Source organism: Ranitomeya variabilis, chromosome 6, assembly GCF_051348905.1.
Source record: "Ranitomeya variabilis isolate aRanVar5 chromosome 6, aRanVar5.hap1, whole genome shotgun sequence".
In the NCBI taxonomy this organism is placed as follows: domain Eukaryota; kingdom Metazoa; phylum Chordata; class Amphibia; order Anura; family Dendrobatidae; genus Ranitomeya; species Ranitomeya variabilis.
Genome location: NC_135237.1, coordinates 219942213 through 219967245, shown reverse-complemented (window position 1 = coordinate 219967245; position 25033 = coordinate 219942213). Strand labels below are relative to the sequence as shown.

At 44.7% G+C, this 25033-nt stretch overlaps 1 protein-coding gene across 4 annotated transcripts in view; it reads left to right on the top strand.

Moving 5' to 3' along the window:
• The window catches only part of CCT5 (chaperonin containing TCP1 subunit 5), a 342485-nt gene that overhangs the window by 264064 nt on the left and 53388 nt on the right, over positions 1 to 25033 (top strand). For all 4 annotated transcript variants that reach the window (XM_077269457.1, XM_077269455.1, XM_077269456.1 and 1 more), the window contains one exon: positions 8600 to 8785. In XM_077269457.1, coding sequence (XP_077125572.1) covers positions 8600 to 8785 — 186 coding nt within the window. The remainder of the gene's footprint in view (positions 1 to 8599; positions 8786 to 25033) is intronic.

Here is a 25033-nt window from a genome sequence, read left to right as displayed (position 1 = left end):
GTACATTCACACTGAAGGCATCAAAACTATGAACTAACACATGTGGAATTATATGCGTAGCAAAAAAGTTGAAACTACTGAAATTATGTCTTACATTCTAGGTTATTCAAAGTAGCCACCTTTTGCTTTGATGACTGACTGCTTTGCACACTCTTGGCATTCTCTTGATGAGCTTCAAGAGGTAGTCACCGGGAATGGTCTTCCAGCAATCTTGAAGGAGTTCCCAGAGCTGCTTAGCACTTGTTGGCCCTTTTGCCTTCACCATGTGGTCCAGCTCACCCCAAACCATCTCGATTGGGTTCAAGTCTGGTGACTGTGGAGGCCAGGTCATCTGGCGTAGCACCCCATCACACCTCCTCCTCCATGCTTCACGGTGGGAACCAGGCAAGTCTAGTCCATCCAAAGCATAAGGTGGCTACTTTGAAGAACCTAGAACATAAGACATAATTTCAGTTGTTTCACACTTTTTGGTTAAGTATATAATTCCACATGTGTTAATTCATAGTTTTGATGCCTTCAGTGTGAATGTACAATTTTCATAGTCATAAAAATACAGCACCAAATATAGCACCATTAATTCCATGGTGCTGTACATGAGAAAGGGGTTACATACAGCGTTATAGATATCGTTTACAGTAAACAAGTTTACAATGACAGACTGGTACAGAGGGGAGAGGACCCTGTCCTTTAGGACTTACATTCTATGGGATAATGGGGAAGAGACGGAAGGTCGGGGATGCGGCAGCTAGGGTGGTGGTGACGCTGCAGCTCGGGTGGTGGTGAGGCATCAGAATGGTTATTGCAGGCTGTAGGCTTTCTCGAAGACATGGGCTTTCAGGTTCTGTCTGAAGGATCCAACAGTGGTGGATAGTCAGACGTGTTAAGGCGTGGAATTCCAGAGGATGGGGGATATTCGGGAGAAATCTTGGAGGCGGTTGTGTGAGGAACGAATAAGGGTGGAGGAGAGTAGGAGGTCTTGGGAGGATCGGCGATTACGTGAGGGAAGATATTGGGAGATTAGTTCAGAGATATAGGGAGGGGACAGGTTGTGGATGGCTTTGTAGATCAGTGTTAGTAGTTTGAAGTGGATTTGTTGGGGAATTGGGAGCCAGTGGAGGGATTTGCAGAGGGGAGAAGCAGGGGAGTAGCGAGGAGAGAAGTGGATTAGCCGGGCAGCAGAGTTGAGGACAGACTGGAAAGGTGCAAGAAAGTTATCGGGGAGGCCACAGAGGAGGGTGTTGCAGTAATCAAGGCGGAAGATGATGAGGGCATGCACAAGAGTTTTGGTAGATTGTGGGCTGAGGAAGGGACGGATTCTGGCAATATTTTTGAGTTGGAGGCGACAGGAGGTGGCAAGAGTTTGGATGTGTGGTTTGAAGGACAGGGCAGAATCAAGAGTTACCTCGAGGCAGCGGATTTCAGGTGCGAGAGAGAGGGTGATGCCGTTTACCCTAATAGATAGATCAGGTAGGGGGTGATACACGAGATGGGGGAAAGATGATGAGTTCAGTTTTGTCTACATTGAGTTTTAGGTAACGAGAGGTGAAGGAGGATATAGCTGACAGACACTCCGGGATTCTGGACAGCAGAGAGGTGACATCTGGGCCAGAGAGGTAGATCTGAGTGTTGTCCGCATACAGGTGTTACTGGAAGCCATGGGATTTTGTGAGTTGTCCTAGGCCAGGGGTATAGATGGAAAACAGTAGGGGCCCCAGGACAGAACCTTGAGGGACTCCAACAGAGAGAGCGTGGGATGAGGAGATAGTTATATGAAAAAGTTTGGGCACCCCTATTAATCTTAAGCTTAATGTTTTCGAAAAATTGTTTGGGTTTTTTTGCAACAGCTATTTCAGTTTCATATATCTAATAACTGTTGGACACAGTAATGTTTCTGCCTTGAAATGAGGTTTATTGTACTAACAGAAAATGTGCAATCTGCATTCAAACAAAATTTGACAGGTGTGTAAGTATGGGCTCCTCACCAGAAAAGTGACATTAATATTTAGTAGATCCTCCTTTTGCAAAAATAACAGCCTCTAGTCGCTTCCGGTAGCTTTTAATGAGTTCCTGGATGAAGGTTTTTTTGACCATTCCTCTTTACAAAACAATTCCAGTTCAGTTAAGTTTCATGGTCGCCGAGCATGGACAGCCCTCTTCAAATGATCCCACAGATGTTCAATGATATTCAGGTCTGGGGACTGGGATGGCCATTCCAGAACAGTGTAATTGTTCCTCTGCATGAATGCCTGAGTTGATTTGGAGCGGTGTTTTGGATCATTGTCTTGCTGAAAGATCCATCCCCTGCGTAACTTCAACTTTGTCACTGATTCATGAACATTATTGTCAAGAATCTGCTGATACTGAGAGGAATCCATGCGTTCCTCAACTTTAACAAGATTCCAGGTGCCGGCATTGGCCACACAGCCCCAAAGCATGATGGAACCTCCACCAAATTTTACTGTGGGTAGCAAGTGTTTTTCTTGGAATGCTGTGGGTTTTTTTGCCGCCATGCATAACGCCTTTTTGTATGACCAAACAACTCAATCTTGGTTTCATCAGTCCACAGGACCTTCTTCCGAAAAGAAATTGGCTTCTCCAAATGTGCTTTTGCATACCTCAGCCGACTGTTTGTGGCGTACTTGCAGAAACTGCTTCTTTCGCATCACTCTCCCATACAGCTTCTCCTTGTGCAAAGTGCGTTGTATAGTTGACCGATGCACAGTGACACCATTTGCAGCAAGTTGATGCTGCAGCTCTCTGGAGGTGGTCTGAGGATTGTCCTTGACTGAGCTCACCATTCTTCTTCTGTGCCGTTCTGATGTTTTTTCTTGGCCTGCCACTTCTGGCCTTAACAAGAACTGTACCTGTGTTCTTCCATTTCCTTACTATGTTCCTCACAGTTGAAATTGACAGGTTAAATCTCTGAGACAGCTTTTTGTATCCTTCCCCTGAACAACTATGTTGAATAATCTTTGTTTTCAGATCATTTGACAGTTGTTTTGAGGAGCCCATGATGCCACTCTTCAGAGGAGATTCAAACAGGAGAACAACTTGCAAGTGGCCACTTTAAGTAGCTTTTCTCATGATTGCATACACCTGGCTATGAAGTTCAAAGCTCAATGAGGCTACAAAACCAAAAATAAGTGCTTTAGTAAGTCAGTAAAAAGTAGGTAGGAGTATTTAAAACAAGAAAATAAGGGTGCCCATACTTATGCACCTGTCAAATTTTGTTTGAATGCAGATTGCCCTTTTTTTGTTAGTACAATAAACCTCATTTTAAGGCAGAAACATTACTGTGTCCAACAGTTATTAGATATATGAAACTGAAATAGCTGTTGCAAAAAAAATATTTTTATAAAACATTAAGCTTAAGATTAATAAGGGTGCCCAAACTTTTTCATATAACTGTAGTGTGGGAGTGGGAAACGCTAAATGTGCGGTCGGAAAGGTATGAGGCAATTCAGGACAGGGCAAGGTCTTTGATGCCGAGGGAAGAAAATCTGTAGCAGTAGGCAGTGGTCGACTGTGTCGAAGGCAGAGGACAGGTCGAGAAGGAGGAGGATGGAGAACTGAATGTTAGCTTTGGCTGTAAGTCATTAGTAATTTTTGTCAGGGCAGTTTCGGTGGAGTGGTGGGAGCGGAAGCCAGATTGGAGGCTGTCAAGGAGACAGTTAGATGAGAGGTGGAAGGAAAGTTGAGAATGGACATGCTGCTCAAGGAGTTTTGAAGCAAACGAGAGCAGTGATATGGGTCGATAGCTGGGCATAGCAGTTAGGTCAAGGTTAGTTTTTTGAGGATGGTTGTGATGGTGGCATGTTTGAAGGCAGAGGGGAAGGTACCAGAAGATAGCGATAGGTTGAAGACATGGGTTAGGGCTGGAATGAGCGTAGTAGTGAGATTGGGGAGCAGGTGGGAAGGGATGGGGTCAACTGCACAGGTGGTGAGGTGTGATTTGGAAAGGAGGCGAGTAAGCTCTCCTTCAGTGATGTTGGAGAGGGAGGTTATTAAGGAAGGGCAGTGGTCTGGTATATGGAGTGGTTGGGGTGATGGAATAGTAAAGGTTTGCTTTGTTTTGTCAACCTTGTTTTTGAAGTAGGTGGCAAAGTCCTCGGACGAGATGAGGGGAGTTGGAGGTGGTAGTGGTGGGCGGAGGAGAGTTAAATGTGCTGAACAGTTGCTTTGGGTTATAGGATAATGAAGATACAAGGTTTGTGAAATAGTTCTGTTTAGCAGAGGTGAGGGCTAATTTGAAGGCAAGTGTAGCTTGTTTGAAAGCAGTGAAGTCATCTGGCAGACGCGTTTTCTTCCAACGCCGTTCTGCGACCCTGGATGCTTGTCGAAGTTTTTTTGTGAGATTGTTATACCAGGGTTGCCTATTGATTTGTCCCACTTTGCCATGCATTTGAGGGGCAACTGAGTCTATGGTTGATGTGAAGGTGGTGTTATAGTAAGCGGTGGCACTGTCAGTGTCGTGGAGTGAAGATATGGAGGACAGGGGTAGATGAGTCTGTGAGTGTCTAGGTGTGCGAGGCTTCTGCGAGGATGTGGTAATGGCTGGACATGGAGGGAGGTTGAGGAGGACAAGGATGAGAAGGTGAGTAGATGGTGGTCAGATAGGTGGAAGGGAGAGGTTGTGGGATTAGATAGGGAACAGAGGTGGGTGAAGTGGAGGTCTAGTGTATATCCGTCTGTGTGGGTGGATGTGGAGGACCACTGAGTGAGTCCAAAGGACAAGGTAAGGGACAGGAGTTTAAAGGCTGCTGGCTGGTGGGTGTCAGAAGGGATATTAAAGTCACCCATGATGATTGTGGGGATGTCAGCAGAGAGAAAGTGAAGAAGCCAGGTGGAGGATTGGTCAATGAAGGCAGTGGCTAAGCCCGGAGATTGGTATATGACAGCCATTTAGAGATTAGAGGGAGAGTAGATGTGGGCAGAGTGAACTTCGAAAGAAGGGGGGATAAGGGAGAGGGTGGGGGTTGGATAAGGTTGATTGAACAGTTCTTTTTTTTTGAAAGAAGTAAACCCACTCCTCCACCATGTCTGTTGCTAGTGTGAGGAGTATGGGTAAATTGGAGGTCACCGTAGCTCAGTGCAGCAGGGGAGGCTGTGTCATGGGGCGTCAGCCAGGTCTTAGTGAGGGAAAAGGTTGCGGGAAGTAAAGAGATTGTGCATCATGTGGAGCTTTTGTGTGTGCGTGTGTATATACAGTATAAACCCATTTGGATCTGTGAAAAGCCAAGCTCCGAATAGGATACGACTAAGAAAACCAAAAGCAGAGAATAATAAGTAATAAAAGTATATTTTATTTCAACTCGTATTATAAAAGACAATAGAACAGCATATAATAACTATTTTGTTGTAATTCAGATACGTGCACAATTTTAATAGCCATATATATAAAATCAAGGATCAATCTATCCAATAGCGGACATGGTATAGCTAGTATATAATTTATCTCATATCCCACCACATTTATGGCCTCATAGACGAAACACACATGTATATGTGAAACCATAAAAAGATGTGAAGCAAACTCCGAAGTTGTGTATAGCCGAATGGCTACAAAGCTGGTGCAAGTATATACAAAAATATATCAATATATCAATATAAACTAGTGGGTAAACAGGGAACTCCAAATATTGAGTTATGCCCATATACAAAAGTGTACTAAGTAAAAGAAATTCTAGTAAAGTGCCATGTGCATAATGCATAAAAGGATTCTAGAGCGGGGGGGGAAACAAGACTATACCTTTCAATATGCTCGGTCCGGATACTGTGCACCCTGACGTGCGTTTCCGAATAGAAATTCCTTTGTCAGACATTACAGAATGCTGTAGATAAGCCCCTGATGCTGGAGGGCTTAGCTCACCTTCGATTTTGGGGGTGACAGGTTCCCTTAAAAGCAGTGCATGGAGACTGCTGGATAATAAACATTGAGGAATACAAAGTTGGAGATAACCCCCTTTGTTCTCTGCAAGGAAGAGCGGTTTCTTCATGTGTGGTGGCCGTTGTACAGTATTGAGTATCATGTGACAGCCCTGCTCCAGCCCACTGACTGAGGTATGTGAGATACAGCTCTTCTCAGTTGAGACCCAGGTCTTGGGAGCTATGTCTTCAGTCTGCTGCGGTCCTTCAGTCTGCTGCCTGTCCTGACACATGACTAAGACAGGCTGCAGTTTGAATTGAATCAGGAACAAAATTGTATCTCCTGAGAGAACCTCATTAAAGGGAACCCATAAAGGGCACTAATGCTGCATTCTGTCACGGTGGCTCTTTTATTTGGGGTCCTTACCAACGCTGCAGTATTATTATTTTTTTTCATTTGCCTCGTGGGGGGGGGGGGGGGGGCATTTATTTTCCCCCTGGACACAAACTCCTCCTGGCCATCACTCGGCCCCTCCAGGCGCCGCCTCCTGTGCCTTCATTAACGCCCCCAGCGCCTGCGCTTTAAGTTCCTTTTTTGGGCATGCACAGTGTGCTCTGCCCTTTGACTCACATCACATCAGGCTCGGACTGGCCCACCGGAGGATCCTCCGGTGGGCCCTGGCACTGACACCTGCTGGCATACTGGCAAGCAGCTGCCTAGGGCCCCCACTGCTCCAGCACCCCCCCCCCCCCCCCCCCCCCGCCTGCCTCCCACCCACACTCCTTGAAGACGATACTCACCCTGCTCCAGCGATGCCTGGTCTCGGCATCTGCAGCTCGTCCTGAATGAGCGGTCACGTGATACCGCTCATTAAGGTCATGAATATGCGCATATTCATGACCTTAATGAGCGGTATCACGTGACCGCTCAGGCAGGAAGAAGGTGCTGCGCCGTGAGTCGGTACAGGGCGAGAGGGATGTCGGCGCGGCCGTGCAGTGTGGGACAGGTGAGTATGGGGGAGGGACGGGGATGAAGGAGGACTTAAACCGGAGCGCCATGCAAGATGGGAGCGATGGGGGGAGCGGGTGGAGAGATAAGCCATGCATATAGGAGGGGGGAATATGACTGAGCCACGCATACAGGGGGAATTTGAGCCGTGCATACGGGGGGGGGGGGTGGAATATGAGCCATGCATACAGGGGGGGGGAATATGAGCCATGCACACAGGGAGGGGGGGGAATATGAGCCATGCACACAGGGAGGGGGGGAATGTGAGCCATGGATACAGGAGGGAATATGAGCCATGCATATGGGATGGGAGGGAGATGAGCCATGCATACAGAAGGGGGGGGGGCATTATACAGTATGGAGAACTGTGGCCATTATACAGTATTGAGCATCATGTGTGGCCAATGGGGACGTTATACAGTATGGAGCATCATGTGGGATCATTATACAGTATGGAGAACTGTGTGTGGCCGGTATACAGTATGGAGCATCATGTGTGGTGGCCGTTATACAGTATTGAGTATCATGTGTGACCATTATACAGTATGGAGCACTGTGTGGCCATATTTTTTTTATGTTTATAATTATTGTATATAAAACAGTGTGATCAGCAGTGCTAAATGGCTGTGGTTGGGACGTGGATATGGGTGTGACTAGTTGTGAAATGGGTGTGGTCAGAGGCATGGCCTAAAATTTGCCGCGGTACACTACGTACGACGCAAACTTTATACCTCCTTCCCTTCTTCAAAAGTTGGGAGGTGTGGTACCGCATTTGCCAGATCACGGCAAGTGCCACAAATCCCATAGGGAATGAATGAGGCCGAACACAGTGTTGCTGTAAGTGATCCGTTACACGGCAGATGCAGAAAACCTGCTGGATCTGCTGCAAAAGGCGACTTTCACCTCAGCGATTCTTGCCAAAGTCTCTGCCGATAGTGTCATACTCACCAAAGGGGGAGGCAGCACTAAAAGTGCCTAGGGCAGCAGAAACTCTAAATACGGCCCTGGGGGGCTACATTATATTCTGTGGGGGGACTGCATTATACTCAGGGTACTACATTATATTATGGGGGGCTACATCATACTATATGAGGGGTTACAGTATACTCTATGGGGGGGGGGGGCTGCATTATATTCTGTGGTGGAACTGCATTCTCTCAGGGGGCTACATTATATTCTGTGAGGGGGCAACCCCAACCCTTGCTACATAATTAAGATGTGAACTACCTTATATTATACCCTGATATTAGCGCTTTTTACCGCACAATTGGTGGTCTTGTATCTATTTCTATGTAGCTACATAGTGGGCCCCAAGAATGATTTTCTCTGGTGGGCCCAAGGTGCTCCAGTCCGACGCTGCATCACATGATGGCAACTTACAGCGCAGGCGCCGGGGACGTTCATGAAGGCACAGGAGGCGGCGCATGGATGGGACGAGTGATGACTGGGGGGGTATTTGTGTCCGAGTGGAAAAGACATGCTCCCCGGACAGACTACAGGTATGGCGGGCAAATTAGAATAAGAAATATTGCAGCGTTAGAAGGGACCCCAAATAAAAGAGCCACCTTGACAAAATGTAGCATTAGTGCTGCACAAGCTGGCTCTTTTAGTTACAAAGGGGGGGGAGGGTGACAGGTTCCCTTTAAATGCACATCATGAAGCTGATAGTAATTCCTTATCTCCACTTAATGTTTTAATTTCTCCTAAATGCTGTTATTTTTGCAGTTAATTGCTATTGCTACTGGAGGACGTATTGTACCACGATTCTGTGAGCTCACTCCTGAGAAACTTGGCTTTGCTGGCATAGTTCGAGAAATTTCTTTTGGAACAACAAAAGACCGAATGCTAGTCATAGAGCAATGCAAAAACTCAAGGGCTGTAACAATTTTCATCAGAGGGGGGAATAAGATGGTAAGTAACAATTCACTACTGCTGCAAAAACACATTTACCTTTAGTTATGCAACTATTGGCTACAGTCTTGTTTGTTTTTGACCTAAGCAATTTCGTAAAAAGGACAAAATCTAGAAAGCAAAATGTGACTAGGGTAGACAGGTTATATAAAATCATACATATTTTTTTTTTTTTTTCAAATATTAACCCCTTTCTGCCATTGGACGTACTATTCCGTCCATGTGGGGTGGGCCCTAATTCCCAAGGACGGAATAGTACGTCCAGCACGATCGGCCGCGCTCAAGGGGGGAGCGCGGCCGATCGCGGCCGGGTGTCAACTGCCTATCGCAGCTGACATCCGGCACTATGTGCCAGGAGCGGTCACGGACCGCCCCCGGCACATTAACCCCCGGCACACCGTGATCAAACATGATCGCGGTGTGCCGGCGGTACAGCGAAGCATCGCGTAGGGAGGGGGCTCCCTGCGTGCTTCCCTGAGACCCCCGGAGCAACGCGCTGTGATCGCGTTGCTGCGAGGGTCTCTTACCTCCTATCCCTGCAGGCCCCGGATCCAAAATGGCCGTGGGGCTGCATCCGGGTCCTGCAGGGATTACTTCCGGGTGCCGTGCAGGCGCTGGTAAGCCTGCACGGCTGTATGTCAGATCGGTGATCTGACAGAGTGCTGTGCAAACTGTCAGATCACCGATCTGTGATGTCCCCCCCTGGGACAAAGTAAAAAAGTTAAAAAAAAATAAAAATTCCCACATGTGTAAAAAAAAAAAAATAAAATAAAAAAATTCCTAAATAAAGAAAAAAAATATATATTTCCGTAAATACATTTCTTTATCTAATTAAAAAAATCAAACAATAAAAGTACACATATTTAGTATCGCCGCGTCCGTAACGACCCCACCTATAAAACTATATCACTAGTTAACCCCTTCAGTGAACACCGTAAAAAAAGGCAAAAAAACGCTTTATTCTCATACCGCCAAACAAAAAGTGGAATAACACGCGATCAAAAAGACTGATATAAATAAAACGTCATCTTGTCCCGCAAAAAACGAGCCGCCATACAGCATCATCAGCGAAAAAATAAAAAAGTTATAGTCCTCAGAATAAAGCGATGCCAAAATAATAATTTTTTCTATAAAATAGTTTTTATCGTATAAAAGCGCCAAAACATAAAAAAAATTATATAAATGAGGTATCGCTGTAATCGTACTGACCCGAAGAATAAAACTGCTTTATCAATTTTACCAAATGCGGAACCGTATAAACGCCTCCCCCAAAAGAAATTCATGAATAGCTGGTTTTTGGTCATTCTGCCTCACAAAAATCGGAATAAAAAGCGATCAAAAAATCTCCCGTGCCCGAACATGTTACCAATAAAAACGTCAACTCGTCCCGCAAAAAACAAGACCTCACATGACTCTGTGGACTCAAATATGGAAAAATTATAGCTCTCAAAATGTGGTAACGCAAAAAATATTTTTTGCAATGAGAAGCGTATTTCAGTGTGTGACAGCTGCCAATCATAAAAATCCACTAAAAAAGCTGCTATAAAAGTAAATCAAACCCCCCTTCATCACCCGCTTAATTAGGGGAAAAATTCAAAAATTTAAAAAATGTATTTATTTCCATTTTCCCATTAGGGTTAGGGCTAGGGTTAGGGCTAGGGTTAAGGCTACAGTTAGGGTTGGGGCTAAAGTTAGGGTTAGGGTTGGGGCTAAAGTTAGGGTTAGGGTTTGGTTTACATTTACGGTTGGGATTAGGGTTAGGGGTGTGTCTGGGTTAGAGGTGTGGTTAGGGTTACCGTTGGGATTAGGGTTAGGGGTGTGTTTGGATTAGGGTTTCAGTTATAATTGGGGGGTTTCAACTGTTTAGGCACATCAGGGGCTCTCCGAATGCGACATGGCGTCCGATCTCAATTCCAGCCAATTCTGCATTGAAAAAAGGTAAACAGTGCTCCTTCCCTTCCGAGCTCTCCCGTGCGCCCAAACAGGGGTTTACCCCAACATATGGGGTATCAGCGTACTCGGAACACATTGGAGAACAACATTTGGGGTCCAATTTCTCCTGTTACCCTTGGGAAAATACAAAACTGGGGGCTAAAAAATAATTTTTGTGGAAAAAAAAATATTTTTTATTTGCTTGGCTCTGCGTTATAAACTGTAGTAACACTTGGGGGTTCAAAGCTCTCGCAACACATCTAGATGAGTTCCTTAGGGGGTCTAGTTTCCAAAATGGTGTCACTTGTGGGGGGTTTCTACTGTTTAGGTACATTAGGGCCTCTGCAAACGCAATGTGACGCCTGCAGACCATTCCATCTAAGTCTGCATTCCAAATGGCGCTCCATCCCTTCCGAGCCCTCCCATGCGCCCAAACAGTGGTTTCCCCCCCCCACATATGGGGTATCAGCGTACTCAGGACAAATTGGACAACAACTTTTGGGATCCAATTTCTCCTGTTACCCTTGGGAAAATACAAAACTGGGGGCTAAAAAATAATTTTTGTGGGAAAAAAATTTTGTTTTATTTTTCCGGCTCTGCATTATAAACATCTGTGAATCACTTGGTGGGTCAAAGTGCTCACTACACCTCTAGATAAGTTCCTTAGGGGGTCTACTTTCCAAAATGGTGTCACTTGTGGGGGGTTTCAATGTTTAGGCACATTAGTGGCTCTCCAAACGCAACATGGCGTACCATCTCAATTCCTGTCAATTTTGCATTGAAAAGTCAAACGGCGCTCCTTCCCTTCCGAGCTCTCCCATGCGCCCAAACAGTGGTTTACCCCCACATATGGGGTATCAGCGTACTCAGGACAAATTGTACAACATCTTTTGGGGTCCATTTTCTCCTGTTACCCTTGGTAAAATAAAACAAATTGGAGCTGAAGTAAATTTTGTGTGAAAAAAAGTTAAATGTTCATTTTTATTTAAACATTCCAAAAATTCCTGTGAAACACCTGAAGAGGGTTAATAAACTTCTTGAATGTGGTTTTGAGCACCTTGAGGTGTGCAGTTTTTAGAATGGTGTCACACTTGGGTATTTTCTATCATATAGACCCCTCAAAATGACTTCAAATGAGATGTGGTCCCTAAAAAAAAAAAAATGGTGTTGTAAAAATGAGAAATTGCTGGTCAACTTTTAACCCTTATAACTCCCCAACAAAAAAAAAAATTTTGGTTCCAAAATTGTGCTGATGTAAAGTAGACATGTGGGAAATGTTACTTATTAAGTATTTTGTGTGACATATCACTGTGATTTAATTGCATAAAAATTCAAAGTTGGAAAATTGCGAAATTTTCAAAATTTTCGCCAAATTTCCGTTTTTTTTCACAAATAAACGCAGGTAATATCAAAGAATTTTTGCCACTATCATGAAGTACAATATGTCACGAGAAAACAGTGTCAGAATCACCGGGATCCGTTGAAGCGTTTCAGAGTTATATCCTCATAAAGGGACAGTGGTCAGAATTGTAAAAATTGGCCTGGTCATTAACGTGCAAACCACCCTTGGGGGTGAAGGGGTTAACCATATGCTAATTGAGTTTTAATTGTCCAGGCGGTAAGCATTTTACTATAATTTCTAAAATGTCACTATAGTATAGCAGCAGCTTTGGCAGTGAGTAGTCTTCTTTCATACACAACCTGTGCAGTCTACACAACTGACAGTGCTTCATTCTCAATATACAGTGATCATGTTCACTGGGTGGAGGAGTTGAAGCTGCTGTCTTCAGAGACCCATTGCCACTTTTACATGTCCTGAGGAAGGAGTCGGATTTGACTATGAAACCCATTGACAAACCACCTCTAACTAATTTATTCTGATTAGTTCCTGAATCAGCAGCACACTTCATGTCAACATACTCAGTCTTTCTTGTATATACAAATCTGTGGACATTGCAGCAGCTGATAACTAGGCTATGATAGTGGTTGCGTCACACACAATCCGGTACAGGTGAGCAGTTTCCAATTACGGTAATTCTCCAACGCCAATACCCAGATGAGACCCTGTTGTGCTTTTTATCTTTTTACAGTTTAACACTGCTATGCAGGCATTAGGTTGAATTTACACTGGAGATATTATAACAGGGAAATCAGAATAAATTAAAGCAATAAATGTTAGGGTTAACATAAGTGTGAATTCCAACAAAGGTCTTTTGTGACCTTATGGGTGGCACAATGTTTGAAGCGGAAAAATGAAAAGTAGTAAATTATTAAATCTAAAAAATCCTATGCCAATACAAATAAGTTGTATCTAGCCCTTTTCTAGGTGAAAAAGTCTGATATATAAAAATTGTTACAAAAAAGGGAGTAAAATTTTAAAATGTATTTTCAGTCTTTTGTGGTCATGATATAGTTTTTCTAAAAATGCGAAAAACATATACAAAAAAAATATATATAAAAAAGTGGAACATGGCATAATATTGAATTGGTAAAAAATATACACTGCTCAAAAAAATAAAGGGAACACTTAAACAGAATATAACTACAAGTAAGTCAAACTGTGAAATCAAACTGTCCCCTTAGGAAGTAACACTGATTGACAATCAATTTCACATGCTATTGTGCAAATGGAATAGACAACAGATGGAAATGATTGTCAATTATCAAGACACACACACAATAAAAGAGTGGTTCTGCAGATGGGGACCACAGACCACATCTCAGTACCAGTGCTTTCTGGCTGATGGTTTTTGTCACTTTTGAATGTTGGTTGTGCTTTCTCACTCTTGGTAGCATGAGACGGACTCTACAACCCACACAAGTGGCTCAGGTAGTGCAGCTCATTCAGGATGGCACATCAATGCAAGCTGTGGCAAAGAAGGTTTGCTGTGTCTGTCAGCGTAGTGTCCAGAGGCTGGAGGTGCTACCAGGAGACAGGCCAGTACACCAGGAGATGTGGAAGGGGCCGTAGGAGGCCAACAATCCAGCAGCAGGAATGCTACCTCCACCTTTGTGCAAGGAGGAGCACTGCCAGAGCCCTGCAAAATGACCTCCAGCAGGCCACAAATGTGCATGTCTGCACAAATGGTTAGAACCCAACTCCATGAGGATGATCTGAGTGCCCGATGTCCACAGATGGGGGTTGTGCTCACAGCCCAACACCATGCAGGACGCTTGGCATTTGCCACAGAACACCAGGATTGGCAAATTCGCCACTGGCGCCCTGTGCTCCTCACAGATGAAAGCAGGTTCACACTGAGCACTTGTGACAGACGTGACAGTCTGGAGATGCCGTGGAGAGCGATCTACTGAAAAGAAAAAGCAAATAATCCAGCTTCCAATAGATAAAATGCAAGTCTTTGCATATGGAGGGCTGTGTGTCCCTACAAAGAAATGCCACCCCACACCATTACTGACCCACTGCCAAACCGTTCATGCTGAAGGATGTTGCAGGCAGCAGATCGCTCTCACAAAAAGGAAGAAAAAGCCAGCTCACCAGTTCTCAGGAGAAGCACAGAACTCAGTCTTGATGTATCGTAAAATCCATGGAAAAGAAAAAGCAAATGATCCAGCTTCCAATAGATAAAATGCAAGTCTTTAATTCAAAAATTTAAAAGATACAAGCTTTTCGGACCTCACCATGTCCCTGTGAGGAAAGCGACGCGTTTCGACTGCTACCGCAGTCTTTATCCAAGCTGATCTATCCTGAAAATAGACCGGTATAAAAGGACCAAGCTGCCAATCGGACAAGTCCATGTAAATCACGTGGTCAAAAGGTCCTAAATATCCGGTGGTAATGATAAAAGTAAGAGTCAATAAACTGAAATAAACATAAATAAACAACAAAATTGTACAAAAATATATACACAAAATTATACACATGCTACAATAAGGCGGATGTTAATAATGGAACATTATTTCATTCCTACCATTTAAACCATCAGGAAAACGTGTGCCCGAAGGGAAAATCCAATAAGCTTCCCGGGTTAGTAAAAGTCTGAGTGTCTCCACCTCGGTATGGTTTTTTAATTTTCTCCAAACCCGTAACCCGAAAAGATGAAATGTCCCGTGAATGATGATCAATAAAGTGTTTAGCAGCAGAGGAAATATTACGATTATTATTTCTTATGTTTGAGATATCATATAAATGTTCTGTAATACGTTTTTTTTAATTTACGAATAGTGCAACCTACATAGGATTTATCGCATATGACTAGTGTTGAGCGATACCTTCCGATACTTGAAAGTATCGGTATCGGCCGATACCCGAAAAATATCGGATATCGCCGATACCGATACCAATACAAGTCAATGGGACACAAGTATCGGAAGCTATCCTGGATGGTTCCCAGGGTCTGAAGGAGAGGAAACTCTCCTTCAGGCCCTGGGATCCATATTCATGTAAAAAATAAAAAATTAAAATAAAAAATATGGATATACTCACCCGTCTGGAGGCCCCTGGACCTTACCGATTGTAACCGGCAGCCTCCGTTCCTAAGAATGAGCAGTTTAGGACCTTCGATGACGTCACGGCTTGTGATTGGTCGCATGCCGCTCATGTGACGGCTCACGCGACCAATCACAGGCCCTAAACTCAATATGGAGTTGATGAGACAATGGATGTAATGGAGCTAACAACCAGCGAGAACGAGAAGTGAGTCGCCGTTACGTGACTGGATCGCTCCTGCATCGTTCTGGAGTTGCTGTGTTTGACGTCTCTCCAGCGACCTAAACAGTGACGCTCCAGCGATCTAGTTTAGGTCGGCTCGTTGTCTATATCGCCGCAGCGTCGCTGAGTGTGACAGTACCTTTAGTCTCTTGAACTAAAGTCTTTTGTAACTGTGCTAAAATGTCCACAATATTTGAGGATTCCTCCTTATTATTCAGAACATCAGAAAAAGCTTGGGCAGCTTTCTAAATGCGGTTCCTGACAGAATCTGCCATGATGTAGCAAAAAAATGAAAAATAAATATAAAAACTAGAAAAAACTATGTATAGATGTAGCCTCACGCAATGGATGGGGTGGTGAGTCCGAAATACAGGAGCAGAAAAATATATATATGATATGTATATATGAGAAAAATTGAGAACCAGGTGCACGGCAATCAAGACAAATACAAAAAGGAAGTAAAAGCCAGGTCACCAGTTCTCAGGAGAAGCACGGAACTCAGTCTTGATGTATCGTAAAATCCATGGAAAAGAAAAAGCAAATGATCCAGCTTCCAATAGATAAAATTCAAGTCTTTACATGGACTTGTCCGATTGGCAGCTTGGTCCTTTTATACCGGTTTATTTTCAGGATAGATCAGCTTGGATAAAGACTGCTGTAGCAGTCGAAACGCGTCGCTTTCTTCACTGGACACGGTGAGGTCCGAGGAGCTTGTATCTTTTTTAAATTTTTTAATTAAAGACTTGCATTTTATCTATTGGAAGCTGGATCATTTGCTTTTTCTTTTCCATGGATTTTACGATACATCAAGACTGAGTTCTGTGCTTCTCCTGACAACTGGTGAGCTGGCTTTTTCTTCCTTTTTGTGAGAGCGATCTGCTGCCTGCAACATCCATCAGCATGACCGGTTTGGCAGTGGGTCAGTAATGGTGTGGGGTGGCATTTCTTTGTAGAGACACACAGCCCTCCATATGCTTGCCAGTGGTAGCCTGACTGCCATTAGGTACTGAGATGAGATCCTCAGACCCCTTGTGAGACCATATGTTGGTGCGGTTGGCCCTGGGTTCCTCCTAATGCAGGACAATGCCAGACCTCATGTGGCTGGAGTGTGTCAGCAGTTCCTGCAAGATGAAGGCATTGAAGCTATGGACTGGCCCGCCCAGACCTGAAGCCAATTGAGCACATCTGGGACATCATGTCTCGCTCCATCCATCAACGTCACGTTGCACCACACTGTCCAGGAGCTGGTGGATGCTTTAGTCTATGGGAGGAGATCCCTCAGCAGACCATCCGCTGCCTCATCAGGAGCATGCCCAGGCGTTGTAGGAAGATCATACAGGCAAGTGGAGGCCACACACAAAACTGAGCATCTTTTCCCTTGTCATGAGGCATTTCCACTGAAGTTGGATCAACCTGTAATTTGATTTTCCACTTTGATTTTGAGTATCATTCCAAATCCAGACCTCCATGGAATATTAATTTTGACTTAAATTGTTATGTTTTATTGTTCTGAACACATTCCACTATGCAATGAATAAAAATTTGCAATTGGATTATTTAATTCAGAGATATCTAGGATGTGGTATTTTAGTGTTCCCTTTATTTTTTTCTGAGCAGTGTATATTCACAAGCCTACAAATAGAGTGCATTTTTACTCCGATAAGTGACTCTAAACTAAAAAATCTGTCATGGGTTTACCGCTACAGAGAGGAGCCAGGAGACCACAGCCTCTGATTCTTCCTACTCCTGCACTATTTGGAAGCTCTTCACCTTAAATGGTATAAATTTCTTTTGCCAGTGCGGGAGTTAATCTTCTCTGTTCAGAGCTCCTGGAGTGTTTAAGTCTCTCAGCTGTTCATGGTTAGCCACTCACATCTCTTATATAATCTGGGTCCTGGCAGCACTCATTGTCAAAGCTAGCTTATGCTGCACAGCTAAAGGTTAGTTATTGGGGCGTGGCCTAGCAGGAGATGTGAACGGACGCTTGCCTGATCTCTCCTGCTGCACGTATTGCTTGAAAGGCTTAACGGAGGTGCCGCCAAACGCCTATTCCAGCTGGAGGAGAGCCTGTGGTGTCGGTGAGCGTAGTGGGGCTAGTGGTAAAGACATTGAGCCCCAGGATGACACGCAAACGGCAGAAGCAGCCCGGGTTGGCGGGAAGCACGCAATCCCAAGATGGCGCCAAAAGTGCTGAGGAGGACGCTGCAAAGGCAAGCGCCGCATATAGGAGGCGGCTGGAAGTTATCTCTAAGCTAGAGAAGTTTGCAAGGACGGAGCAGGCTTGGGCGGCTGCTGAAGAGAGTCGGAGGTGAGGAGGCTGGCTAAGTGGAGGATTCAGGAGAGCAGGTGGGAGTGCAGCCCGGGGCACAGGATGACGGGGCAGCGCATGGGTCCCCCGTAAGACCTACTGTAACACCTAATATACTGTAAGGGACAAATCACCTACTGTTATGGCAGAGCTGGTCCTGATCAAACTGCTCAATTGGAGACTGTGCTGGTGAAAGCAGCAGAGCCGACCCTGAGGGATATATTCTCTGCAGTTATATTCTGCAAGTCTGCACTGACGACCCTAGCCCTCCGGGTAGATGATTTGAAGGAAGAAATTGCCACTTTCCGTTCTGCCATACAAAAAATGGAAGAAAGGGTGGAAATGGTGGAGGAACGTGTGGGGAGTGCAGAGGACCAGATTGCTGAACTGTTAAAACGGGAGAAAAAATATGTCCAATGTATTTCGGAGCTGGAATTTAAAACTGATGATCTTGAAAACCGTTCCCGCAGGAACAATTTGAGAATTATTGGTGTGCCCGAAAAAGCAGAGGGGAGTAACCCCACTGATTATATTGAGACATCGCTGAAAACCAAGGTTGGGGGGGATAGTTTCACCAAACTATTTGCAGTGGAAAGAGCTCACCAGGTGCCGTTCAGACCTTTACCCCCTGGGTCTGCTCCGAGATCCTGTCTGGCCAAAATTTTGAATTACATAGATCGGGACATTCTGCTGAGGAAAGCCAGGAATATGGAGGATTTAACCATTGATGGTAACCGGATTTCCATTTACCCTGACTATTCTACAACCGTGTAGAAGCTCAGGATGAAGTTTGGTGAGGTCAAGAGACGTCTGCGTGACCTGGGTCTCACCCATTCTACGCTTTATCCGGCTAAATTGAGGGTGGTGGCCATGGAGAAGGTTCACTTTTTCCAGAATCCTGAGGAGGTGACAAACTGGCTGGATCAGAATGCAAAACGCATTGGAGCAGAGAGGACCCGCTGAAGAGGGCTCTGTGCGGTTATCTGTTAATTACTGAAGTCTACTGGAATTGTTTGATTTTACAGATTACTGTGCTATGTTATGAGAAATTGCTGCTTTTTGTAGTTGTGTTCAGCGGCGCAACTGTCACATTCATTCTGTTTAAAGTGGGTGGGGGGAGGGACGATTAGGAGATAGGTGAGAGTTAATTGTTTCAGGCTCCAGTTTTGAATTCACTGCTGGGATTGTGGTAGAGTGTTCCCTTTTCTCATAGAGAGAGGGAGTAGTGAGTATTTACGTAAAGTGTTCATAACATTTGGTGGATGGGGGGTAGTTACAGTGGGTAGGGGAAGTTGGAGGGATAGGGTTAGGTTGGTTGTAATAATGGAGATATGGAGGTGGTTGGGGATAGACGGGAAGAGTTCAGGGGGGGAGGGAGACCAAAGGAAGGGGGCAGTGTAGTTTTGATGTTTTGCAGAATGATGGGAGGAAGAGTTAAAATTTAGAGCTGGAACGTTAGGGGTCTATCTAATGATACAAGGTTTATGGCAACTTTGCAATACATTTTGAAACAGAGACCCTTGATAATATGCCTTCAGGAAACACATTTGGTTAACCCTAGTATGCGTGACATAAGAAATCTTCATCTTAACATACTGGGGGCCTTTTAGGCCCCCATGCAAATCATATGGAAAAACACACTTATATAACTTTTACAAGTTTATTTTAAAACTGCTAAATAAAATGATTAGTAAACAAAATTGTATTGATAATTTTTCACCAAAAACACCCAACCCAAAAAATTTTTTTGTTTTCAAAATTTCACACAAACATATGAAAAAACGCATAGAAATCTATACTAAACTAGCTGCAGCTACATTTCGATTATGTTTCTTTTCTATTATATTAGTCTTCCAAACAATTTTGACAAGTTATTTTTTGGGCACATGAAACAGCGCTTTCTTTTTCTTTCTCCGGGCCCTGGAATCATCTGAAACTGTACGCCACACTGTTTCATTGCTTCTTTAGTTTGCTTTAGCAAGCCTTTCATGTCGCTTCGCTGTATCGTGTGAGGCATTACAAGTTCATGTCAAAGGTCCTTCAAAAATAGGCGTCTCCTGTCCTTCCTCCGTGCATGGAATTCTGGATGAGTTTCTGTATAAATGATGAATGAATTTAGGGCTGCTACATCAAGCATATTTGAAAAAAGTACTACAGGCCATCGTTTTGTTTGCCTTTTGTATGAATATTCTCCCACCATCTCATCCATTTTGTCTACACCTCCTTTTGTTTTATTGTAATGCAGGATGATTTCTGGTTTTAATTTTCTGTCATTGCTGCAATTGTGATGCATGGTACTGAGTAAAATCACTGATTTCTCCTTCTTCGCTTTGTAAGATACCAAAGTCGCTTTGTTATTGAATCCAAAGACACTCACATAAAGTGCTCGCTGACGATTGTGTTTCCGTGCTTCTGGAATTTTTCGTTGGTTTGGCTTGATAGTACCAACAAGTGTAATAGCTTTTTGAAGCAGAAAATTGCCTAGTTCAACATTGGTGAAATAATTGTCCATGGTAATGTTTCTATCTGAATTGAATATTGGAACAGCAAGAGTTTTGACAATTTCAGACCCCAGATCCTTCTGTACTTGAGGCACCAGCCTCTTTGCCACAGTAGATTACACCATTTATGCCATAATAATTTGCAGAATCACACGTCCAGAAGATTTTGATTCCATATTTGGCTGGCTTGCTGGGCATGTATTGTATGAACTTGCAGCTTCCTCTGAACAGTACAAGTTGCTCATCTACTGTAACATTAGTACTAGGATTGTAGTTTGGTGCAGTTTTTGATAAATATGTTCCAGATAGAACTGATAGGGGCTAATTTGTCTGTTTCAAACCTCAATGCATGTGTTCGCTTATCATCAAATCGAATGTGTCTTCTAATTTCCTCATATCTGTCCACTGACATTGTCGCCTTAGTGTGGATCAGAAAGTGGGTCCAGAAATAATTCTCGTATTGGAACATCATACGATTTTTGACTCCCTGCCAGCAGTAAAAGTCCAATGTATGCATAAAGTTCCTCTTTTGAAATATTTTTCCAGGACTTATTTTTTTGCAGAAGTGATACTTCTTCCTTCTAGGTTTGAACATAAAAGGACCTCCTCTGCAATATTGTCAGAAAAAATGTACAGAATACGTCTTTATTGCAGTACGTTCGACTAATGTAGGATTACTGTCCCAAAAAACATTTGTTTTGGATGTTCTACTTATCACTTCTTGAGGATCCACTGTATTCACTTCTTCATCAGAAGAAGAATCACTTGAGGATGTTTGATTCTCTGGTGGTAGGTACTCGTCATCGGACAAAGATAGTTCACTTTCATCATCATTACTTTGAAACACAATTGCTTCAATCTCTTGGTCACTCAGACGCTTGGAGGAAGACTGTGCCATTACTGACGATGTTAGCAAACTAAAAAAAAAAAACAATGAACACAAGACTGTGGAGACCTGGGTGTCGTAACCAGTTCCTTCCCCCTCCCATCAATCCCGTAATGAAACACACACAGACCTAGGTGGGTTGAACAGGTCGGTCACAGTTTATTAATTAAATAAGCAGAGAAAGGCAATTACATATCGTAACGGGCGGCTCGCGCCGAGCTCCTGTCCGTGATCGACAGGGGAATTTGCCCAACGAGCAGTTACAACCTTTGCCCTCCTCCGCTTCTTCCGCCACGGAGGATCCCGTGTATTACCTACGCGGGACTCCGACCCCACCCATCAATGTTAGGGCCTGTTCAACCCCATCCTGTAAACCCGACAAAAAAATATCGAGGCCAATGTCCGTTAGGTGAACTCCGTCCGGTCTCAATTGTGGCGTGTTATCCCCTTGTAGCGGGTGGTGACGAATCACGATACCGCCTCTTCCTCTCACATATTTTCCAATCCGAGCATTGAATTTACCCCTTGTCCGCTCTATGGCTTTTTCATCTCTTGCTCCTCGCCATACGGCCCGTGGTGTTATATCCGACCACACCAGTATTATGTTCCTGAATAGACAGCTGAACCGCTCCATATCAGTTGTCACCCATTTGTACAATTCGGCCACCTTTTGTTTGCCACCTGGTGTTCCGCCATCCTTGCTATGCCAACCATCTCCTTGAACACCTGTTTCCACTGGAGGCCTCTGATACCCCTCCATTTAACTTTTATGCCCGGGAGGTAAAGATTTGTTCCTCCTGGCCGCAGTTTGGCCCTCTCTTCGGCCCAGTATACGTAGGAATCTCCTACAACGCAAACTTCAACCCCTGTAAGAGACAACATATGTTAATTCAGCAAATCAGGTCTTATGTATCTGGCGAAGCATGCGGACTTCCAACGACCCATTCTCTGCACTTCGGCCTCTGACACTGTTGCCTCTGTGGCTGCCCCGATCTGGAACGAATGTGTTCCGTACTCCTTTGGATTTGCGCCGATTTTTTTTCAAGCATAGCTTGAACATTTCCTGGAATTGGTACTTGGTCAGAGGGGACCCGTCTGTATGAGTGAAGAAAAATCTACCTGCGTGTCTTATTACGGCGTATCTTTTAACAATTTTTAGTGGGCAAACTGGGCCATCTGTAGAATTAACCAGGACCCACGTGCCCCTACCGGTGGGATCACATTTGGATTTTCTAACCCTGACGCGCAGGGCGTCGCTGCATATAACTAGGTCCTCATTAATTAGGCCTCCTTCCGACGCGTTTTTTAACCGCGGTAGCAATTCACTAATGCGCAGTGCTCCGACAAAGGCGGTTGCAAAAGCTGCCGATATGAGGGCCGCCTCATATTGCGATGAGCAGACTGACGGGGATATCGAAATCAGGTTATGCAATAGTCTCAGAGAAATGGGGCAGCAACATTCTTGGCTTGGCTGTGGCCTTTTCCAACCTTTAATGGCTTGTTTTATGCGGAAGGACTTAGTTACGTCTACCCAACCCAATAATTGAAAGAAAAATGCTAGGCCCGATAATTTCCGTTGTGCCGAGGTGCTCGACGCCCCGTGCTCTTCGTGCTCGGTCGCATTTATCCACTGGCCTACCCTGAATTATTGAGCACCACTCCTCCCAAGCCTTACCATACACCTGCCAGGTAGCTGGCGAAACGGAGGCCCGGATTAACGGCATCAATGATTGGCTACTGTGTCCCACAGGGACAGTGGACACAGAATACCCTGGGGTTGCGCGTTGGGCTGCTGGATTCTGAAAGCCTGCCAATTGGAAAATAACAGTGGGTTAATGATATTATCATCTACTTCCGCCACCACGGTGGCCCTACACCAAATATTGTTTTCAAGGCATATCGGCGCTAGCCGGCGCAAGAGAGCGAGTATGGGAAAGGATGAAGAAGACATGTGATTTAGACTCCTCGCCTTTTTCGCATTTTTTGTTTGGAAACGAATGTACATGTTTCTCAACTGATCGGCCCATATCTCCAATGCTGCTACTACCGCAAACAATTCCCATAGGGCTGGGTCTTGCCCCCACTTTGTTGTCGTCCATTGCTCTGGCCAATCAGATTTGCACCATTGGTTTTTATAAATTGCTGCAAAACCCTCTTTTTTGTTCCACCCTATTGTCAGCCCTAATTCCTTGCTTGTGATCTCTCGCCATGACGCACGTGTGACCGTTGTACGATTGTAGGAACGTCTGCCATACTAGCAGATCTGCTTTTAGTGAACAAGTGAGCCTAATTTTATGGCCGGGCTGCGAAGCTCCTTTTGTTGCCAAAGAAAGTCTGCTTGAGAATGCTCTTTCAACTGGCATTACGCGGCAGGCGAACGTCAGTAGGCCCAACAATGCCTGCATTTGCTGGAGGGTTACCTTGTTAACTTCGCGAAAGCCTTTCAACATTTGCTGGGTTTTTATTATTTTATCCTTTGGTAAGCGGAAGACCATCGAATTGGTATCTATTTCGATGCCCAAGAAAGGCAATGCATTGCATGGTCCCTCCGTTTTCTCCGATGACAATGGCACGCCGAATTTGTGTGAGATTTGAATTTTTCTAGTAGATCGGAGCAGAGTTTTGAATTTCTGGGGCCGACGAACATGAAATCGTCTAGATAGTGAATTAGGGATTTGCTGCCCGTCTCGTACCGAACTACCCAATCTAGGAAGGTGCTGAATAGCTCGAAATAGTGACATGAGATGGAACATCCCATCGGAAGGCACATACCGAAGTAATAGAGCTGGTCCACTTTGCAGCCCAGAAGGTGGAAACATTCGGGGTGCACGGGTAGTAGACGGAATGCTGATTCTATGTCTGATTTGGCTAGCAGGGCGCCGGGCCGGCTGCCTGGACTAATTCTACCGCCATATCGAATGACGCGTATCAGACAGAAGCTTCTTCTGGGGAAATTGCGTCATTAACCGAATCGCCCTTTGGGTGAGATAAATGATGGATTAGCCGGTATTTACCGGGTTCCTTTTTTGGAATAATACCTAACGGTGATATTTTGATGTTTTTGAAGGGAAGCGAATGAAAGGGGCCTGCTATTCAACCCAACTCTACCTCCTTTTCAATTTTTTGGCTAAGTATTTCGGGGAATTCGCGAGCCGATTTTAGATTAAAGGATAAGGTTTGCGTTCTCGTTAGCCTAAAGGGAATAAAAAACCCGTCGGAGAATCCCGCTTGCAGCTGCTGAGCCGCTTTCTTACTGGGGTAGAGCTTTAGCCAGGGGGCCATCGCGGTTACGCTCACTGGGGTGCTTTTGGGACAGCATCAGTCGCAACCACACGTCTGTCGCTTTAACTCCCCAGCCTAGATCGGGCTGTAGGGCCAGACGCCTGTGGAACTCCACGTACTGCCGCCAGGCTGAACCGCCATGTGACTTGTATGAACTATATATCATGTCCTGATATATAAACAATTCGGAGCAGCGTTCCGGATGTTTCTGGCCCATAATACAGCCCAATACTGCGAAGGCCTGGAGCCAATTATTCATGGTTAATGCAATTTTTGATCTCCCCCTATCGAAGTCCCTATCGTTAGCTTTATCCACCGATTGTTGGTCTGTTGATAACAGCGACCATATATCAATATAATCGTTACTCCAGATTTTCTGTCTAGTTTCCTGATCTATATGAGCGCCTAGCGGGCTGATCCCGCAGAAGGAGTCTGTGTAGATTAGCTGACTGTGGTGTTGTATAGTTCACTACTTTTCCGCTCTAATGTGATAGTTGTAGGATTAACTCCTTTAACGCTGAGGTTAGCTCCATTTCTTTTAAGTTAACCCCGTAGCGTAACATTTCCTCTCTCCCCTTGGCACACTCACCGCTGTGACTCTGGACGACTGTACTCCGATCCTGGAGGAACCCCCGCAGATGTTGTCGGGGTGATGTCACAGGACGGGGAA